This window comes from Mustela putorius, unplaced genomic scaffold, assembly GCF_011764305.1.
Source record: "Mustela putorius furo isolate JIRA1106 unplaced genomic scaffold, ASM1176430v1.1 tig00537227_pilon_pilon_pilon, whole genome shotgun sequence".
Lineage (NCBI taxonomy): Eukaryota > Metazoa > Chordata > Mammalia > Carnivora > Mustelidae > Mustela > Mustela putorius.
In genome coordinates, this window is record NW_025422368.1 from 10,233,667 (window position 1) to 10,253,239 (window position 19,573).

Consider the following 19,573-nt stretch of genomic DNA (forward strand, 5'->3'; position numbering starts at 1 on the left):
TACATAATAAACAGTCCGAGTTATGGGCTGTCATGAAGGGAAAAGAATTGTCATGGAAGGTGACATGTTAAATCCTGATCGCAATTTAATTACTGGATTATCTTAATGCCTGGTTTTCCTCTGTTTTGTTTTGTTTTTAAGATTTTATTTATTTATTTCACAGACAGAGATCACAAGTAGGTGGAGAGGCAGGCAGAGAGAGAAGTGGAGGCAGGCACCCTGCTGAGCAGAGAGCCCGATGTGGGGGTCGATCCCAGGACCCTGGGATCATGACCTGAGCTGAAGGCAGAGGCTTTAACCCACTGAGCCACCTAGGCGCCCCTCTCCTCTGTTTTAAAGAGTGTAAGACAGAGTCAGGAAATTATCTGTAGACCACTGTGTAGGTATTTTGCCTGAATGTTTTTTTTTTTTTTAATCTAATCTTACACAACAAAAGAAAAAATACAAGAACATTGATTTAGTATATGTTTTAAACAGCCCTCCTTGGTCAACACACAGCTAAACACACACCCAAAACAGGTGTGGAGATGAGAGAAGACAAGTCTCATGCTTTCCCTTCGGCTCTGGAAGATGTTTCTGGCCATTCAATTAGAAATAATTTTCTCTCACATTCTAGAAATTTATAACATTTCTAAGAAAATACTCAACCCACACTGTCAGCATGTGGAGGAAACTTTTGATTCTGCTCTTAACTGAGGCCTTCTGTCATTCCTTTTTCTAAGAACATGCTCATCTCAGAATGCTATAAGGGACTAAGTTTCTTTCATAAAACTGGGATACCCATGGGGAGCCTGGGTGGCTCAGTGGGTTAAGCCTCTGCCTTCGGCTCAGGTCATGGTATCAGGGTCCTGGAATCCAGCCCCGCATCGGGAATCTCTGCTCAGCAGGGAGCATGCTTGCCTCTCTCTCTCTCTCTCTGCCTGCCTCTCTGCCTATTTGTGATCTCTCTCTGCGTCAAATAAATAAATAAAATCTTAAAAAAACAAAAACAAAAACAAAACTGGGATACCCAGCAGACTTGCTGGTTCATATTCCAAGGAGAAAGGAGAGAGAAGAGTCTTTAGTTTTAATGCATAACAATATAAGAGAATATTGTAAATGTTTTTGTATCGTTCTAGTTTAGTTCTTTGGAATTGTCCTTTACCTTTTAAATCATAATGTTAAACTAGGTGGCAAAGGGAAAGAGTATTTGAGGCAAAGTAAATCTGTAACCTTTGCTTAGTTACTTGAGCAGACAACAGTATATTGTCATTAAAAGGCAGGGAAATAGGTGGCAAAGCCATCACTGAGCAAGACAGTGGGCCACACTTACTGATTGTCTTCTGTGTGGGCTATGCCCAAAAGGAGAACCATAGAATTGATCCCCCCCTGCACTTGGAAAAAATCACAGAATGAGAAAAGATAGGGTGTGCCCCCCCAATTTACATCTCAACAGCAGTGATGAAGGCAAGTTAACAGACCCCATTCGTCTCCTTCCTTTCCTGCTTGCACAGCATCTAGACTTCTCTCACTGAGCCTCCTATCACATTGTTTTGATCTTCCTTTCTAGACATAAACATAACTAACTAAAGATATAAAAGACTTGAGCTTTATGGGGGGAAACTATATCTGTATTTGTTGCTTCCAGGAGTCAATAAACTATGGCCCTGTGGGCCAAACTTGAGGCCTATTTTTGTATGACCGCTTGAGCTAATATTTTTTTTTAAACATTTTTAAATGTTTTTGACATTTTTAAATGATTGTAAAAAAAAATAAAAATAAATTTAAAAGAATATGCAACAGAGATGTACATGGCTTTGTAAAGCCTAAAATAATTTGCTGTCTGGCCTTATGCACAAAATTTTGCTGATCCTTGTTTTAAAGAATGCATGCCCCATTCTGGATGAGTCATAGGAACCTTGGGGAGATGTATTATTTAGGGAATATATTATTAGGGAATAGACAAAGTTCCTGTAAAAAAGGGCCCCAAATGTGTGCTGAAAGAGGGATGTCTCAAAGTGCTCACAGAAGGTCTATTTCCCTTTCATGGGACAACCTGGTTCCAGGCTGATGGGCAGCTGCACCACATTATTCAAGGCCCCACATTGCCCTTGTCCTCATTGAAGAACTTGGCTTACTACCTTAGTATCCCTGCTGCAGACCCAGGGAAAGGAGAATGGAGGCCAAGGAGTTTCCTTTCTAATACTAAATCTGAATTCCAGTGCATATCACTTCTACTCACATCCTGTTGACCAGAACTTGTCACCTGGCGACGTTAGGTACAAAGGAAACTAGGGAATGTAGTTTCTAGCTGGGTAACCATGTGCTATGGTAAATGTGGTATGTCTTATTACTAAAAAGAAGAGAATTATTGCTATTGGGGGACAACTAGCATCTCTGCCACATTAAGGTAGACAGTTCATAATTGGGATGATTGTTGATCTTCATTTCTTTTCTTTTCTTTCTTTCTTTTTTTTTTTTTAAGTTTCTTTTAAGTGTACCAGAATTCATTGTATATGCATCATACACAGTACTCTATGCAATACGTGCCATCCATAATACCCACCACCGGGCTCACCCAACCCCCCCTTCCCCTCCAAACCCTCAGTTTGTTTCTCAGAGTCCACAGTCTCTCATGGTTCATCCTCCCCTCCAATTTACCCCAACACTCTTCCCCTCTCCATCTCCCCATGTCCTCCATGTTATTCCTTATGCTTCACAAATAAGCGAAACCATATGATAATTGACTCTCTCTGCTTGACTTATTTCACTCAGCATAATCTCTTCCAGTCCCGTCCATGTTGCTACAAAAGGTGGGTATTCATCCTTTCTGATGGAGGCATAATACTCCATAGTGTATGTATATGGATTGCGTCCATGGTCAAAGGAGCGAGACTGATACAAAGCAAAGGTCAAGCAAAGCTTTATTTTGCACCAAGCATCGAGAATCAAACTGACTGGCCAGCCGTCTCTTGCAAAGAGGCGACCCCTCCCAGCCTCACAGACTAATATTTATAGAGCAAAGGCCACGTGGTTGAGCCTGGCCACACACAGGTGGCCAATTGAATTATAATTCACCTTATAGTAGCTATTTGAATTAGCCTATCACTCTGGTCAGGATTGGCACCCAAAAGGCGCCCAAAAGGCAGGGCCCACATTCTTGGGTGGTTAGAGAGGTGCTTTCCTGATTGGATGTCTCCACCTGGCTTGACTCATCCTTGTATTCTGGGCTCTGTTACCTCCCCCTGACCTGACACGTCCTGGTATTTGGGCTCTGTTATCAGGAGCTGGTCAGTCATATTTTACTGGTTTCCCAGACTTGTTTCTAAGTAAGTTCCTCTGAGGGGGCAGGTTCAATCTAAGTTTACTGCATAAACAACAAAATGGCTCACTCTGGCTAAGCAAGCCCTTACATATGGACCATTTCTTCTTTATCCATTCGTTCATTGAAGGGCATCTTGGTTCTTTCCACGGTTTGGTGACTGGCCATTGCTGCTGTGAACATTGGAATACAGATGGCCCTTCTTTTCACTACGTCTGTATCTTTGGGTTAAGTACCCAGTAGTGCAATTGCAGGGTCATAGGGAAGCTCCATTTTTAATTTCTTAAGGAATCTCCACACTGTTTTCCAAAGTGGCTGCACCAACTTGCATTCCCACCAACAGTGTAAGAGGGTTCCCCTTTCTCCACATCCTCTCCAACACATGTTGTTTACTGTCTTGTTAATTTTGGCCATTCTAACTGGTGTAAGGTGGTATCTCAATGTGGTTTTGATTTGAATCTCCCTGATGGCTAGTGATGATGAACATTTTTTCATTTGTCTGTTAGCCGTTTGTATGTCTTCATTGGAGAAGTGTCTGTTCATTTCTTCTGCCCATTTTTTGATCTTCATTTCTGAATGCTCAGCACATAGCAAGTGCTCAGTTTTAAATCTGTTGAATTAATGAAAGTGAATGGAAAGCTGAAGGCAATCCTTAGCTCTGGAATAGACTCCTAGGGAGAAATCCAAGCCTTGAAATAGGAGAGGTACTGGTTGTGATGGGATTAGATTTAAGGCTCCTGAGAATGGATGAATCAGCAGTGGTGATTATATAGCTTCTAGTAAGGTGAAATCCAGAAATTAATTTAGTCAGTAAGCGAATCTTCTCTACTTTATCCAGGGATAGTATCAGCATTTAAATAGTGAATTGGATTTAGAAAAACTTAAAGGAGTGGGGAAAAGTCCAACAGGGTGGTAAGATGGGATGGGGTTGGGAGTTGGGGTGGTATCCAGTCTGATAAATGAGGCAAGTCTAGTAGCCCTCACATTTCAGAGCCAGGCAGGCAGTCATCATTTGATAAATCTAGCGTTCTCATACTCTTTAGTAGATTTATCCATTCCTGAGGCACAGCATAGAGAATTGGCAAGATCCCAACAAAGCTCTAGAACATGAGATTGGTGTGTAGGGCAGAGACAAGAGTTCTAGGCTAGGAAACTGAAGCAAAAGTCCAACTTTGTAGGCTGGGAAATGATTAAGTTTAGAGGCTGCCCAAATTCTCAGAGCTCTTTTTTGTTAATACTTAAGTCTGAGCCCCTTCTTTGGTTTTGTGGTATCACTATAACTGGCTCAGAAACTGAGAGGAGACAGATATGGGGCCTGGGGTAATAAGGGCAGGGATTGACATATAATCCTGTCTGGACTTATCCAGAAAACTTTGCTGATCCATGTTTTAAAGAATGACATCCCATTCCAGATGAGTCATAGGAAACTTGAGGGAGATGTATTACTTAGGGAGTAGGCTAAGCTTCTGTAACAAAGAGTACCAAATGCAGTGCTTAAGAAGGATGTCTATTTCCCTCTCACATAAGTCTCAAGGTAGGCCCATCCAGAGTTGATGAGCAGCTCTGCCACATTATTCAAGGCCCCACATTGCCCTGTCTTCATTGAAGAACTTGGCTTACTACCTCAGTATCTCTGCTCCAGACCCAGGAAAGTGAGAGTGGAGGGCAAGGAGTTTCCTTTCTAATACTAAACTCTGAATTCTAGCACATGTCACTTCTACTTGCATCCTGTTGACCAGAACTTGTCACCTGTCCACGTTAGGTACAAAGGAAACTAGGGAATGTAGTTTCTACCTGGGTAACCATGTGGATTAGAGAAACTAGATTGAGAAACTGAATATTCTGTGCTGTGTGTCCTTTGGTACCTTATAATGAATGTTGTTTTCTTTGTTGCAGTGAAAATAATAATCATAAAAAAAGAAATGTAGCATGATTTTGATAGGGTGATTAATCATGATAACTGATATTTTGGTGTCTTGTTATTCCAGGATAATTTGATTATTCTAATTAAAGAAGGATAAAAGCAGAACAAACTCCCAAAATTGATGTCTCAGGTCAAATTGGCCTATTAGGTGGAAGATGAGATTGTGCATTTCAGCACTTCAGCCCTGCGTAATTGATGGAGCCCTGTTTGCTAGCTCTTTGGCTATTCAGCAAAGATTCTGTTAGAACCTGCTTGTGCAGTCTGGGGTTGCACAATATATAACCTTCACATTTTTTATAAATGTGTAAACCTATATATTATGGATCCCTATTCCTTACTCTTGCTAATTAATGGGTATCAACCAAATGTTCGAGATACATAGGAGAGATCTCACCCTGATCCTGTTAGTTTTCTTTTTCTTTTTACACTCATAATTTGACTAAAGCTGAGCCAAGCCAAGCACACATATGGGTGAAAAGATAGCCAGATTTTTCATTATATGTGTGTATAAATATATATATGAATATATATAAATAAATAATATATAAATATATATGATATTTCTTTTTCTCTCTCTTATCCTTCTCAGGGACTGAATGAATATTTGATCAGACCTCAATAACAATAAAGGAATAACTTGTGATTCAGTTTTCACTTAAAAAGTTAGCTTCTGTGCATTTCTCTTTTGCACTTAGAATCACTCTTTTAATTGATATGAAAACCTTACAAAGAGAAATTATGTGTGCATTTAAGATATAACATATATACTATATAGAGGATGATTTACAAGAGGGGAAAATGTCCTAATTCATGAATTTATATAGTTTAATGTTAAGATGAATACATTGTTAATTTAAGCAATACCTCATACAGCAGTAACTGGAGTCAGTATATGAAGGTGCATTTGAACCTTCTGGTGTATGGCTAAGGGTAAGACCAGTGAAAAATTGACTTTTCTTCCTTTTTTGAAAAGACATTCATGCGTTTCATTTATTAAAGGTTTCAATGCAAGGCCAAAGCATGTTTCATGAAGTATGATAGTCCATGAATTTAATTTTACTTATGCATTTAAGGAATTGGCTTCGATATTAGCTCACAGATTATATGCATTTAGTTTGGGTTCAATTTGATAATACATTTTGGATTGGTTTAAATAAAGATCTAGTAAATTACCAATTCTTAATTCTGCTACATATATTCAAATGATATTGTTGGAACTGCTGTCTATAGGTAATGAGGCAGTATCAGGAACACAACCAGGAATACAATGTATATTGAAGTTGTGGTTATCATTGCCATTGTCATTGTCCTGGTCATCATCCCTTTCATTTACTTAGCGTCTCTGTCTATTTAGTCATAGTCTTGAGCAGTATTCCAGTTAGGAGAAGAGATGATGAAAAGAGATCTCTGTTAGCTCATTTAGCCTCTTAATTTTGCTGGTAACAAAACAGCTGGTAACTTCCCTGGTGAGTTTGAGGGAAGCTTCACACTAGCCAAAAGCATTAATCTGATTATAAACTCAAGTGCCAATTTTAATTTTAATCTACATTGAGGATTATAACAGTGAACTAAACGAGAATACTCATTGTAGTTAATTACTACTGCTGTCTCTGAAGAACAATGTACCTGGGAAGCCAAATTACTATCAGAAGTTTACTGGTTAGCCTGGACTTGAAACAAACAAAATGGAGTGATCTACATAACTCATTATCTGTTATGTATAAAATTTTAATACTGTAATTTTAAACTCAAAATTATAGACATTTTATTGTTTGTAGCCTTCCTACATTCTTACCAAATTTTGTGCTATTTCGTTCGTGAATATTCCAACATATGAGTCATAAATGATTTGCTTAATGTCAACTATTTAGTCACTAAATCCAGGAGTAGAACCTGTTATTTGTTTTTGTTTCTTGGAATGGTGTGGGTGCTTATGTTTTAATTTCTGATATATTCATGTGTGTATGTTTTTATGTGGTTGGATATTCACAAAATTAAGCCAACGATTTTGTAAATAATACACGAAGATACATATGCTTATTATGCATTGAATCAAATTATAATTAGCTGTTGATTAGAAAGAAACTTTTGAGGTTGTTTTGGTTTTTCATGGCAATAAAATATAGAAGGAGAAGTTGACTTTCCAAGAGTATGTACTGGGGTCAGCTGGTAATATGAGGGACGGATAGACAGCTAAAGGGTGAAGATGTGGTGTCATCAGATATGGGGTTGCCCCATTAGAAAGTTGTGGGTTACTCATATGTTTTGCCCAATAATTTTTTAAGGAGAATTACTTGAAAATTGTCTTTTAAAAAAGCCTTTGGTTTTATAGTTCATATCTCAATAGTTTAGAATATCTAGCTGAGAAGATTATGTAATTGAACTGTTTTGTAGATTTGTAAAGCTTAAATTGATCTGAAAATCAAGAAAAGTGTATTTTTATTTAAAATTTATTTTTATAAAAGTTAAGTTAAAATCAGGGTTTATTTACTTTCCAGAGCACTCTGGAAATCACCATCACCATCGCTTTGGTAGGGTACTACCATGTAATAATAGGAAACACGTTGGCTTGGGTGGGGATTCTGGCTCCGCCATTGAATTTGGTAGGTTCATTTGTTTATATCCTAATTGTTTCTGATAGCTCTGTTGGAGAAGGTCACAGAGAGGACATGACCTCGGATTGACCTCAGCAATCAGAGGCTTCTCCCCTCCTCCCAGTCCTTGAAATGCTCACTCTGCCCACCATTCCCACAGTGGGAGTCATTTTCTGGGAAGCATTCGTGAGAGCAATGTATTGTGGCGACCGTGTCGATTGGTATAACTTGAGTGAATCCAGTTAAGGCTTCTGTATAAATTTGAGATTTTTGCCAGCAGATGGAAAGATCTGTGTCCTGCGCCTGCCCAAGGCAAGCCTTGTAAGTAAGTTCCCTTGCTTATTAAACCTGCCCCCTCCCAATCTGGAGTGGCCTGCCTCTTTTGTCTCTCCTTGCCCTCTGGGTCTGAGGCCTGTTTCAGATATCACTGGGGAAGCTCCCGAGGTTTCAAACCAGCAAGTTTCTAATAGAGTAAATTCATAGAAATGAGCTCTGATTTTGAGCCACGTGAGGCGAAGATTGCAAGGGTCTGGGCTTCTCTGCCTCTCTTTCCTCATCTGTAATTTCTGTTACTGCAGAGCAATAATCCCATTTATTCAGAGTTGCTCTGAGGCTTAAATGAGATTGTTCATATTTAAGGGCTTTGCAAACTACATATATAGTGTTAATCAAATTTTAGTGGCTTTGAAAATCGTAACTCTTACTTTGCCTTGAAAGTTTGCACTGTAAAGGCATGGATATTTTGAAGGGAGAGTAAGAGCAATGGACAGGAACTAGTTCTGACTTCATATATTTCTACCTGAATTTAGAAGATAACAGCCTTTCATAGTTAGAGACTGAAAAAAAAAAAGTCATTTGGTGAGTTTTGGCACGGTCTAAGTCAACCTTCTTAGGCCTGAGATTAGACTGTTTTTATAATTGAATTTGCACATGGTATTTGTATTCATCTGGTTGAGTGGGGGAAAATCAATTTAGGTTTTAATATAGTGCAGATGGGGTAGAGACCTGTCGGTGGCAGAGACTCATTTGGTTCATGATGGCTGTTGTAGTCATGTGGTTTAAGTGTGAAAGAAGAAAATAATTCTTCCCAATTTCTTAGTTATTGTTTGGTGGACAAATCCCTTCTCCTTTACTAACACACCAAAAATACTTAAAGAAGCACCAGCCTGACTCTCCTTTTCAGTGAGCACTCGTGTTTGCTACCACATACATGCTTCCATTAATTTCCAGTCTATTTTTGAAATAAACCAGTCTCTCTCTCCCTCTTTCTTCCCTTCACTACAGTGTATATGGGGCTACATAACATAATGCTTAAATTCCTAAAAATTGTGACAACGTTCATTGGGGAACCCATCACTCCATCTTGGTAGCCTCCTGACTAAAAATGAATATTTTGATGGGATCGCTTCAGAACCTCTTCATTACTTATCGATAACTGCTTGAAAAAGCCACGAGTTTTTGGTTGTTTTTTTTTTTTTTTTAAGAGTTTTTTTAGGCTCTGCACATAATAAAATTGGAAAATGTTGAAACAAAGTTTTGTTTTAAACACAAGTGATTCTGCAATTAAGAAGCCCTGCTCCAGCATGGGTGTGTTGATTAGTTTTTTCCTTTCCTTTTTTTGAAGATTGTATTTATTTATTTGTCAGAGTGAGAGAGAGAGAGCATGAGCAGGGAGAGGGGCAGAAGGAGAAGCAGACACCCTGCTGAGCAAGGAGCCACACGTGGGACTGGATCCTAGAACCCTGAGATCATGACCTGAGCTGAAGGCAGATGCTTAACTCCCTGAACCATCCAGGCATCCTGTTGCTCAGTTTTTCTATTGGGTTTTATAGCAGTGTTTAAAGGCCACTCTTATCAGCTTGTTTTTCTCTGAAGAGGCAATTTGAAATGATCTCTGTCAGACTTTCATTGAAAAGAAATTCGGTTTACATTGATTTTTGTCCCTAAATGAATGATCATTCATAGTTCTGTAGAAATAGAGAGTGGTAGACAGGATTTTATCTTAAGAATAATTTGATTGCCAAAAACTTTTATGCCTGTTTCCAAATGCGGGAACTGATATTTTATGGCTGAGTTTGGGATACTTAGAATGAAAGAAAGCTTTTTTTTGTCGCCACAACGGTATCATGGCTGTGGGTAGTTTTAGCGAATTCCACAGTCTCACTGCTTGAAAGAGTAATAATGGTAAGTATCCTAATCCTAATAGCCAACACATGGTGTTTACTACATGCCAAGCATAGCTAATAATCTGCATAGCTGGCATTGAAACCTCATTCTTCTGGGTTCAGAGTGTGTTCTGCCAGCCACCACTCTTTATTTCTCTATGTTTGGTTCCTAACAGGAGGCTTTGTTGAGAAATTGCTTCATCTATATCTGTATTAAATTATTAATTCTGAAAGCTGAAATGATAAAAATGAAGTAAAATTAATTATCACATGATGGGTTTCTTTGACTTGATTTTCTGGTGGAGACTAAAATTGGGTCTATAGTAATAATTGTGGGAACTCAGAAGTCTCTCTGAACACTGTATAATCCTTGAGATGAAAATAGAAGGCAGGAATGTTAATTTTACAAATTGAGAAACATAAATGCAAATGAGGAAAGTGACCTTTCTTAAAATCACTACTAAGCTAGTCGCTTACGGAACTAAAAATGTTGTCTTATGTAATTACTTTTTTTCTGGATTATTTTCTATGTTGGAGCTCTCTTATTTGCATTTCTGTTTGTGAGTGGCAGTTGAGCTTAGATAAAGGATGCCACGTTCAGGAGGCAGTGTGATTTAGTGGAGAGAATACTGGACCAGAAATTATCATCCTCATCAAACTTCTGGCATGCCAGGTGCCTTTGGGTGAATCACAGGGTTATTCCTTGGTTAGTTTCATGCATTGAAAAAGGAAGTAGTAATGGTTGTCCCTTGTCAAGTTTCCAAGGCTTTATGACAACCAAAATGAAATGTGGGTTCAAAGGGAAAAATAGATCATTATACATTTTTGAAGGATACATGTTGTAAAGTAGCAGATGTGCAGCATTATATATGTGTATATATTAGGTTATATATATTGTTGCTACTCTGTGTTAGATTTAGTTTTTTCATGGTTCATCCTTTCGTCCTCTCATTCTTGTGATTTCTATGATTTCAGATACTATATTCTGATGACTTCTAAATGTATATTGCCAACCTTGATCTCTCTCATGAGGTCAAGTTCTGTGGTGCCGCCTTCACAGAGAACACTCCTACCTGTGTGTCCCATCGCACATCAGAATGACCATTGCTAAAACTGATAGCCCATCTGGGTACCATCACGCTCCCACTGCATTTCCTTTCATCTGGTCTCTCAAGCTAGAAACATTAGATTTGATCAGCTTCAGTTTTCTCTTTCTTTTGCCTTTGCATGTGTTTTATTAGTGACCAAATTCTTTAGATTCTGTTTTCTAAAAATCTCTGGAATTCTACCACTCCTGTTTATTCCGATGCTCCTCATAGAATTCAGGCCCCCATCAAGTCCTTCCTGGACTCAGGCATAATGAATTTATGAAAAGCAGGTTTTTAAGAGCAACAATAGATTTAAATAATATTAAGGTGAGGTGAGGGTGGGTAAGAGATGGTGTTCTGTTGACAGCTGAAAGTATGATGCAGTCATGATTTATACTTCCTAGAAGTGCTCTCTCTGTCACAATCAAGTAATCTTCAGCTGTGTCCTGGGCCCCTGGGCTGGAGGTGCCAGGTGAGGAGACCATCTTGAGGTCACAGTCAGTCAGGTGAGGTTTTCTCCTTTCCATTGCCTTCCATATTGTCCCGCTCCGTAACACAGGTGGGAAGTTCATGCAAGTCTGTTTGTAAATCTCTGTGTAAAGAATTTGGTTAATCGAGATAGAGGGGGGGAAAAAAAAACCAAAAAACCAACGACAGTCCAATATTATTTCTTCTATCACTATAGTATGAACTGAATGGGATTTCTGCTGGCATGTTTGTGTTGGACGGTTCCCTCCTTCTTACAAGTCACCTACCCTCATTGAGCGGGCAAAATAGGGAGGATAATGGCTGGGAGTAGAGCTTGGAGAGATGATTTGGTTTGGGAAAGGTAGTTTAGGGATGTCGAAATGTGATGTTTAAGATTTGTGAAATCTAACAGAAGAGTCTATGATCATCCGAGTTGAAAGTTTCTCAAGAGTTTTCCCTATGTTCAGCTTTCTACTTTCTTCAAATAACTTTTTGTATGGCCATCAGAGAAATTTTTCCAAAATTGAGATTGACCAATTTTTTAAAAAATGTTTCTTCACCTATCAAGTTTCCTTCACTGTGTTTTCAACCATGGTGCCTTACATTTTTATTAATGATACTCAAATGTAATCTACTCTTTTAGATCCTTCTTCCTTTCATCTTAAGTTCAATCTTTTTATATATCATTTCATCTAAAACAAAACAGAGAAAGCTTGCAAAAATAATGCAATCTCTCAACTCTCCCCAAAAATCTGACTCCAAAAACAGTGGAAAATAATATAGAGATTAGTGATGGTTGTCTATGCATACCAAATGACAAAACTGCTATAAACCCTCCGTAAACATCTCTTTTCTAAAAGTTCACTTGTAAGGCAGTTGTGGCCCAGTTCTAAACTCTTTTTCTCCCCATGGATGAGCTCAAGCTCTCCAGGCCACATCTTTGGATCTCTCTGTGGGTCTGATCTTCATTTCTCTATTCAGTGCAGTCCTTTCTCTGCTTCTCTCATTTGCATCCCCATCTATTATCCTGTTCAGCAAGACAAAGGATGCCACTCAAACTCTACCTGCCTGAAAAGGGGGGGAAGCACAATAAATATTTATAATTTAATTTTAATTTGCTTTTATCTATCAAATTAAGATGAAGTGATGAAGTTTGTGAGTGATTTACTTGTGTATAAATTGGAGTGGATTAAAAGTTGACACTAGATGAATTATTCTCACAGAATTACATTTTGTATGTGTCCTTGAGGAAGTGGAACATTTTGGAGCTAGGAAGAATTGTATGGAATCCCCTCCATAGCCAGTCTTATCCCTGAAGGAACTTGGGGAGAAACTATTGTGTTGACTATGGCAGAAATTGTAGATTACTGTTATGCTTTTGAGCTGTGTATATTGATTGGAGCAGAGGAAGTTTCCTTTTTGAAACAAGAAATTTCTTTTTCCCAAAACTTTGAAAAGATATCCTGGGTGTGACTTCAGTGCCCTGGATTAGTCTCATTCCTGAATCAGTGGCTGTGGACGGGGTTTGGTGTTGCTCTGACTGGTGTAGAGGGAAGTCTTGTGTTGAGAGTGGGGTAGGACCATTTTTCAGTGGTAAATATCATTTCTCAGTGGTAAATAAGAGGGTTTCTTTTGTTTTATACTATTTGGGGTTTTTTGTTTGTTTGTGTCTTGTCTATATTTTTTTTAGCAAGGGTGTAAATTAATGATGGTGACAGAAATCACAGGTACATTGGCACGGAAGGTCCTGCCTATCCAGCTTTACTATTCAGGCCCATCCCGCAATGGCTGCTAGTCACTGTTTCAGCCTCGTCATGCCCTTTTACACCTTTCTGCTTTTTCACACACTATTCCTGTGACTGGAATGTTTTTTTCTCTCTTTTCTACTGGTCGACTCCTGATCAAATGCCATCTGTCTTCTGAGATCCTTCCCTCCACATGATGTTGAATATTTTTCCCCTCTGTGATCTGTCCACACTTTGTTCCTACCTGTATGACAGCACTTCTTTCACTGTACTGGGATTATGCAACCCTTCCTCTATTTTATGGGTATTTTGAGGACTTTTCCATGTCTGTCCACTCTTGGTGATGGACACAGATCACAGATGGATACATCTTTATTCCATAAATTTATGGGGCTAGAAAGGTATGAAACTTTGGATTAATCCTATAATCTGTTTCATCGAGGTTGTGGTTTTCAGTAAGATTTCTGCTATACTGCTGCTGAGGGAATGCTTGGAAATGTGTGGGAGAACTTTGGGTTGTCATAATGACTGCAGTCAGGTGTCACTGGCATTTACTGGACCCGGACCAAGGGGGTTAAATGTTCTGCAACATATGGGGCAGTTTTGCATAAAGAGGGATTGTTCTTTCTAAATGCTGGTAGTTTTTCCATTGAGAACTACTTAACCTAGTAGTTACCTAGACTACCTAGTCTAAAGTGAGTATAGTTACTTAGTCTACCTAGTCTAAAGCATAGAAATGAGGAGAATGGTTTGATAACAACGGAAACTTTTTCTGGCTCCCATCAACTCTTTGCATATACTATGAATAGGAGAGCCTTCTGCTCAGTTAGCAGATGGCTTGAATGATAGGTTTTTTTCTATCCACTAAATCCATTTCTATCTGTATTGCCCCCATACCCTCTGGGTCCTGAGGTGGAGTGCAAGACTAAATGAGGTAGAAGTGTAGGGTCCAAGTTTCTGCTCTTCCAGGGCTTCCCTTCCTTGGCGAGGCTTTCTGGGAGTCTGGAGAGAGGGACATTGGAATGAAGTTCTATGTATTTCTTTGAACAATATGGTAAGACAATTTGATCTTAATGTTTCATCCACTGCACAGAAGGCTGAGAGTGACTAATTTCAATGATCTTTTTAAAAATCTATTTATAGCATGCCTTCTGGCTAAAGACATCAATGTGGAAGGTGACACATAGATTTAAATCCCGTTTTCCGTCATGAGGTGTCAGAAAAGCTAAATGGCTCTATCATGGTCTTTTAGGTCCTATTCTAGGAAGTACATCTTTTTGCTCATGGTTGACACTGACGTGGTTGTGGTATCCAGGATAAAATATGTCAGGAGAAAACTTGGGAGCACACTTCTTCAAACAGGCTTCTTTGATTCTTTGCCTCAAAGGGGACATTTTTGAAAAAAAGATTCCTGGAACAAAAGTTTAGTAATTGGTTGACTGTCTGGTGTTCTATTAACTATGTAGCGTTTAAGTCTTGTTTAAAGAGTCTGAAACTTAGTATATCAGTTGTCACTTGATAATGTTTTTTTGAAAGATGCTGCATGGAAAAGATACTTTGTAAAATCAAATTTTAGTCTATTTAGTGTATCTTTCCTTTTTTTAGATACTCCCAGAAGTATAAAGGCTTCCACCGCCACAGCTGAGCAGTTTTTTCAGAAGCTGAGAAATAAACATGAATTTACTGTTTTGGTGACTCTAAAACAGACCCACTTAAATTCTGGAGTTATTCTCTCCATTCACCACTTGGATCACAGGTGAGTGTGGCTGCTGGGGTTTTCGTTATACATAGTTAAATGAACATATTCAGAAGAAGTAAACAAAAGCAAGATATACTCTACACAAGATTGGTAGGCAACAGCTAGAATAATTTTGCTACATTATGCAAAATCACCAACACCAGTAATTGAGATCAGCTAAGATGCAGACGGAGATGGATGTTGCTAAAAGCACACAAAAATCACCATTCCTAAGACACACTTATGAATGACTAAATTCCTCATGAAATTTCTTCCTCAGTGTTAAAGACAAATATATTTCTTCTTAATTTGTGTATAGCCACAAAAATACTATATTCAATTTCTTTAGGAAATTCCCTGGGTCTAGAATTTAATAGTCTTATAGTTTTAGCCATTGACAGATAACTGCTTTTTTGACGCACCTCTCAGACAGCAGCAGTTACAACTATGTTCTTGGATGTGTATTAAATTAAAATACTATGTAGTATCTCCCAGCTTCGCACATGTGTAGAAGCATGATTAGGAGAGTTTGTGGGAGTAATGGTGAGGGGGAGGGGAGGGGAAGGAGGAGAAGAGTCATTCATGACTCTGTGTAAACAGAGATTGTTACTGAATAATAGCAAACATCTCCAAATGATTCCTTCCTTTTTTTCTTTAAAGATGTATTTATTTGAGAGAGAGAGCACATGATCGTGTGTGCTTGTGAGTGAGTGGGGGAGGGGCAGAGGTTGAGAATCTTCAGGCAGACTTCAAGCTGAGTGTGGAGTCTGATGTGGGGCTCTGTCCCAGGTCCCCGAGATCATGACCTGAACTGAAACCAAGAGTTGGATCCTTAACTGACTGGGCCACCGAGGCATCCCCTAAATGATTCATTTGTGAAAGAATAACTACAGTTCTGATAATGCAAGTTCCTTCATTTTCACGTTTTGAATACCCACTCCATGACTTACTAACTGTGGACCTTGAGCAAGTCACATAGCCTTTCTGTAATACAGTTTTATCAGTTGTGAAATGGGAATAGTGATAGCCTATTTCATAGCTTGTGGTGAAAATTAAAGAGTTTATATATGTCAAATGTTTAAAATATATAAGAGGTTTTAATGATCCTTTTCAGGTGTGGGCAGAAACCCTCTTTTCTTGGTTTATCTTATCAGAGATGAGGCAACCTAGGTCTTTATAAACCTTTATTAAATACTGGGGCGCCTGGATGGCTCAGTGGGTTAAAGCCTCTGTCTTCGGCTTAGGTCATGTTCCTAGAGTCCTGGGATCCAGCCCTGCATTGGGCTCTCTGCTCAGCAGGGAGCCTGCTTCCCCCTCTCTCTCTGCCTGCCTCTCTGCCTACCTGTGATCTCTGTCTGTCAAATAAATAAATAAAATCTTTAAAAAGAAATAAATAAAAATGAACCTTAATACTAAAGAGCAAACAGAAGCATGAATGTGTGAGAACAAAACAGAGCATGCTGATGTAGAGAGCATGGTACCTGATCACACTCTACCTGGATTATTCTATTAAGGCCCTGCCTTATTCCATCTGTAGCCCCAGAGGGTTGGCATAACTTCCTAGGCCCCTCACTTGGGCTTCTTTCCTCCTCTAAGTTCTGACCTATGATTGAGAGGAGGGCGCCACACTAGAGTTCACTTGGTAATTGGATTAAGACCTTTAAGGCAGAGCAAGAAAAGGAGAGGTGCCATCTTCAAAGGTTCACTCGGGCTTTTCTTCTTGGTTTGTTTCTGGTGCCAGGGATAGGCCTTGTCTTCAAGTAATTGATACCTGAACTCCTTGCTTACAGTGCTTTGATTTTGCCTATCTCACCTGGGCTTTAGGCAACATGATTCACATTTAATAAAGGAACATTGTTCCTTTATAGAGCAGCCTGATTTATTGCTGATTCTTTCTCCTCCTCCTCCTCCTTCTTTTTAAGATGTATTTATTTGCAAGAGAGAGAGAGAGCATGAGTAAAGGGAGGCACACAGGGAGAGGGAGAGAATCCTCAAGCAGACTCCCCACTGAGCACAGAGCCTGGCACAGAGCTCGATCCCAGGATCCTAAGATCATGACCTGAGCTGAAATCAAGATTTGGACACTTAACTGACTGAGCCACCCAGGCTCCTCTAGAGCTGTTTATTTATGCTTGTGAAAAAAAAAATTTTCTCCTGTATTTTGGACATTAGATTTTTCTGCTGGGTAACTTTTCCCCACATGGAACTCATTCAGCCTCCTTCCAGATGGCATATCCTTATATCCACGATGGCTACTGCAGCCTCCTATCTTACCCCCCTTGTCTCGGAGCTGAGTAGCCAGCGCTGGGTACTCCATCTGCTCCTCTAGACTTAACTGGCAGCATTTCACAAGGTCCACTGCCCTCATCTATATGCGTCCCAGATGGGCAATGTTTTTGTTGGTCCCTGGAGTTGAATATAATGAGTAACTGTACAAATGTTTGACCAGCACAGACTTCTTGTAATCTATACACTTTCAATCTAATGCTTACTGAGATGGTTTGAAAATTATTTTTAGCATCTTAAACAGTAAGTATGTGGAACTCTGAAATACCTGATCATAATCGGGTAGATTCTTGATGAAAGATCTGAGGAAGAATGACTTGCTGTCAGGTGGATTTTTTTCTTACTCTGCCTGTGATGTAGATGTGTGAAAACACATGAGAATTTATATTGAGTTATTTCAATGAAAGAGAATATTTGTTTTTTTTTTAAATCAATATGGCAATATATTTTCATTGTAGAAAATATGGAAAGCGGACAAGTATAAAGAAATAGAAAAACTACAAATTGTATTACCAAAAGGAGACCAATGTTGACATTCTGTCATATTTTGCTTTAGTCCTTTTGTCTGTGTGTGTAGATATGTCATGTTTTATTTAATCAGTCCCTTACTTTGGATATTTAGCTCATTTCCTTTTTTAACTTTAATAAATAACACCATAAGGCATATATTTATACATACATTTTTGTGCTCAACTCTTGGGCTTTCTAGTTATACTTGTTACATTCAATATTAATTCTGTAATTCCTTGTTTTACTTATTCTTTCTTTATATCATCTATGAGTTTGATAACACTTACCTAAAAAGCATATTTGAGATATAGTATATCTTTCTGTGTTATAAAAAAAATCATTTTGATTTGTAAGGCACTTTTTATTTGTTTAGTAAGCTGGCAGTTATTAAAGACACTGTGCATTGGCTCGTTTGATCCTCAGCACTGATGAGTGGTTAAGAGTGCAGGTCAAGAGGGGCACTGCGTGCATTCCTGTCCTAGCTCTAACACTCACTGGCCTCATGACCTTGTGCAAATGGCTTACCTCTTCTGTGCCTCAGGTTCATCATCTCTAAGTTCATATAAGGTGCTTGAGAACACTAGAGGAAAAGATGCCACAAAAGTGCCATAATTATACAAAGTCAATACGCCAATTCCCATTTCACAGATAAGAAATCCAAGCCCAGAGAGCTTAAGTTGTTGGAGGTTCCCAAAACCAAGTGGAGGTAGGGTTTAAACTCAGGTCATTGCACTACAGAGCCAGAATGCTGGATGAGTGTCTGTGGGTAGGTTGTTCAACTTGGTTCTTTTCTGCCCCCTTAATTCACAGCATCACTTAGCTAGTTAGTGACAGAATCTGAACCCACATCCATTTATTCAGACTCTCGAGTGTGGTGCTTTTACCAGTACACTGTGATAGGTCCTAACTTGCCAGCACCCTGACAGATCTTGGTTGTGGGGTGTGTGTGTCTGTGTGTTCTGGTATTGTTATCTTTCTTCCCTTCATCTTGTTCTGACTCATATTTTTAATTTCATCATTTCCTGAACACTTATTTATTTATTCTCTGCTTTCTTTCACTAAAAATATAAGGTGGTTTATAGAGATATCTGTAGGACAACAAGATAAGAGTAAAATGAAATATGAAAGTCAGGGCAAAGGAAAAATAGAAACCCAGTTGGATGATTAAGATAATGCAGTTATTCTTGGTTCCAAGACCAGAGATGCTTTAGGACAGGATAGAGTGAGTGTCTTTAGAGAAACGAGTTTAGAGGGCTTCACCTCAGTTGGTGACATCATGCTGTAATGCACTTTGGGAAAAGCAAAGCTACAGGGATGTCAGGAACGTGTGTCAAGGTGTGAAGGTCTTTGAAACCATACGGCACCCTTGATATTGTGCAGACAAATTTCCTACTAATATTCTTATCCCCATAGTGCCTCCAATATGAAACTCTGATAAAAGACCATGACCTTAAGGCAATATTCCATATAAATTGCTTTTCTCAGAGTAATACTGAATTCAGGTTAGACTTCTCTAGTAAATATTCCAGTTGTAGCTATTTTGACACCTCAGTGAGAGTTAAATGTTGAGTGAACAGCAATAGGAATTGAGTTGGAGGAAATACTGACATTTTATGTGAAAATTGAGGAGCCTAATAAGGACACAGCTGAATAGAAGACACACATTTCTGCCTGAAGGAGGCAGTTCTCAAGAGCAGGGCCATGCTATTCCTCAGGAAGTAGATGACATATTGCTGAATGGATTCCATAGAATG

The 19,573-nt window shown here is 39.0% G+C and overlaps 1 protein-coding gene across 6 annotated transcripts in view; it reads left to right on the forward strand.

The window, feature by feature from the left end:
* The window catches only part of NELL2 (neural EGFL like 2), a 399,234-nt gene that overhangs the window by 104,260 nt on the left and 275,401 nt on the right, over window positions 1-19,573 (forward strand). For all 6 annotated transcript variants that reach the window (XM_013063029.2, XM_013063030.2, XM_013063032.2 and 3 more), the window contains one exon: window positions 14,891-15,041. In XM_013063029.2, coding sequence (XP_012918483.1) covers window positions 14,891-15,041 — 151 coding nt within the window. The remainder of the gene's footprint in view (window positions 1-14,890; window positions 15,042-19,573) is intronic.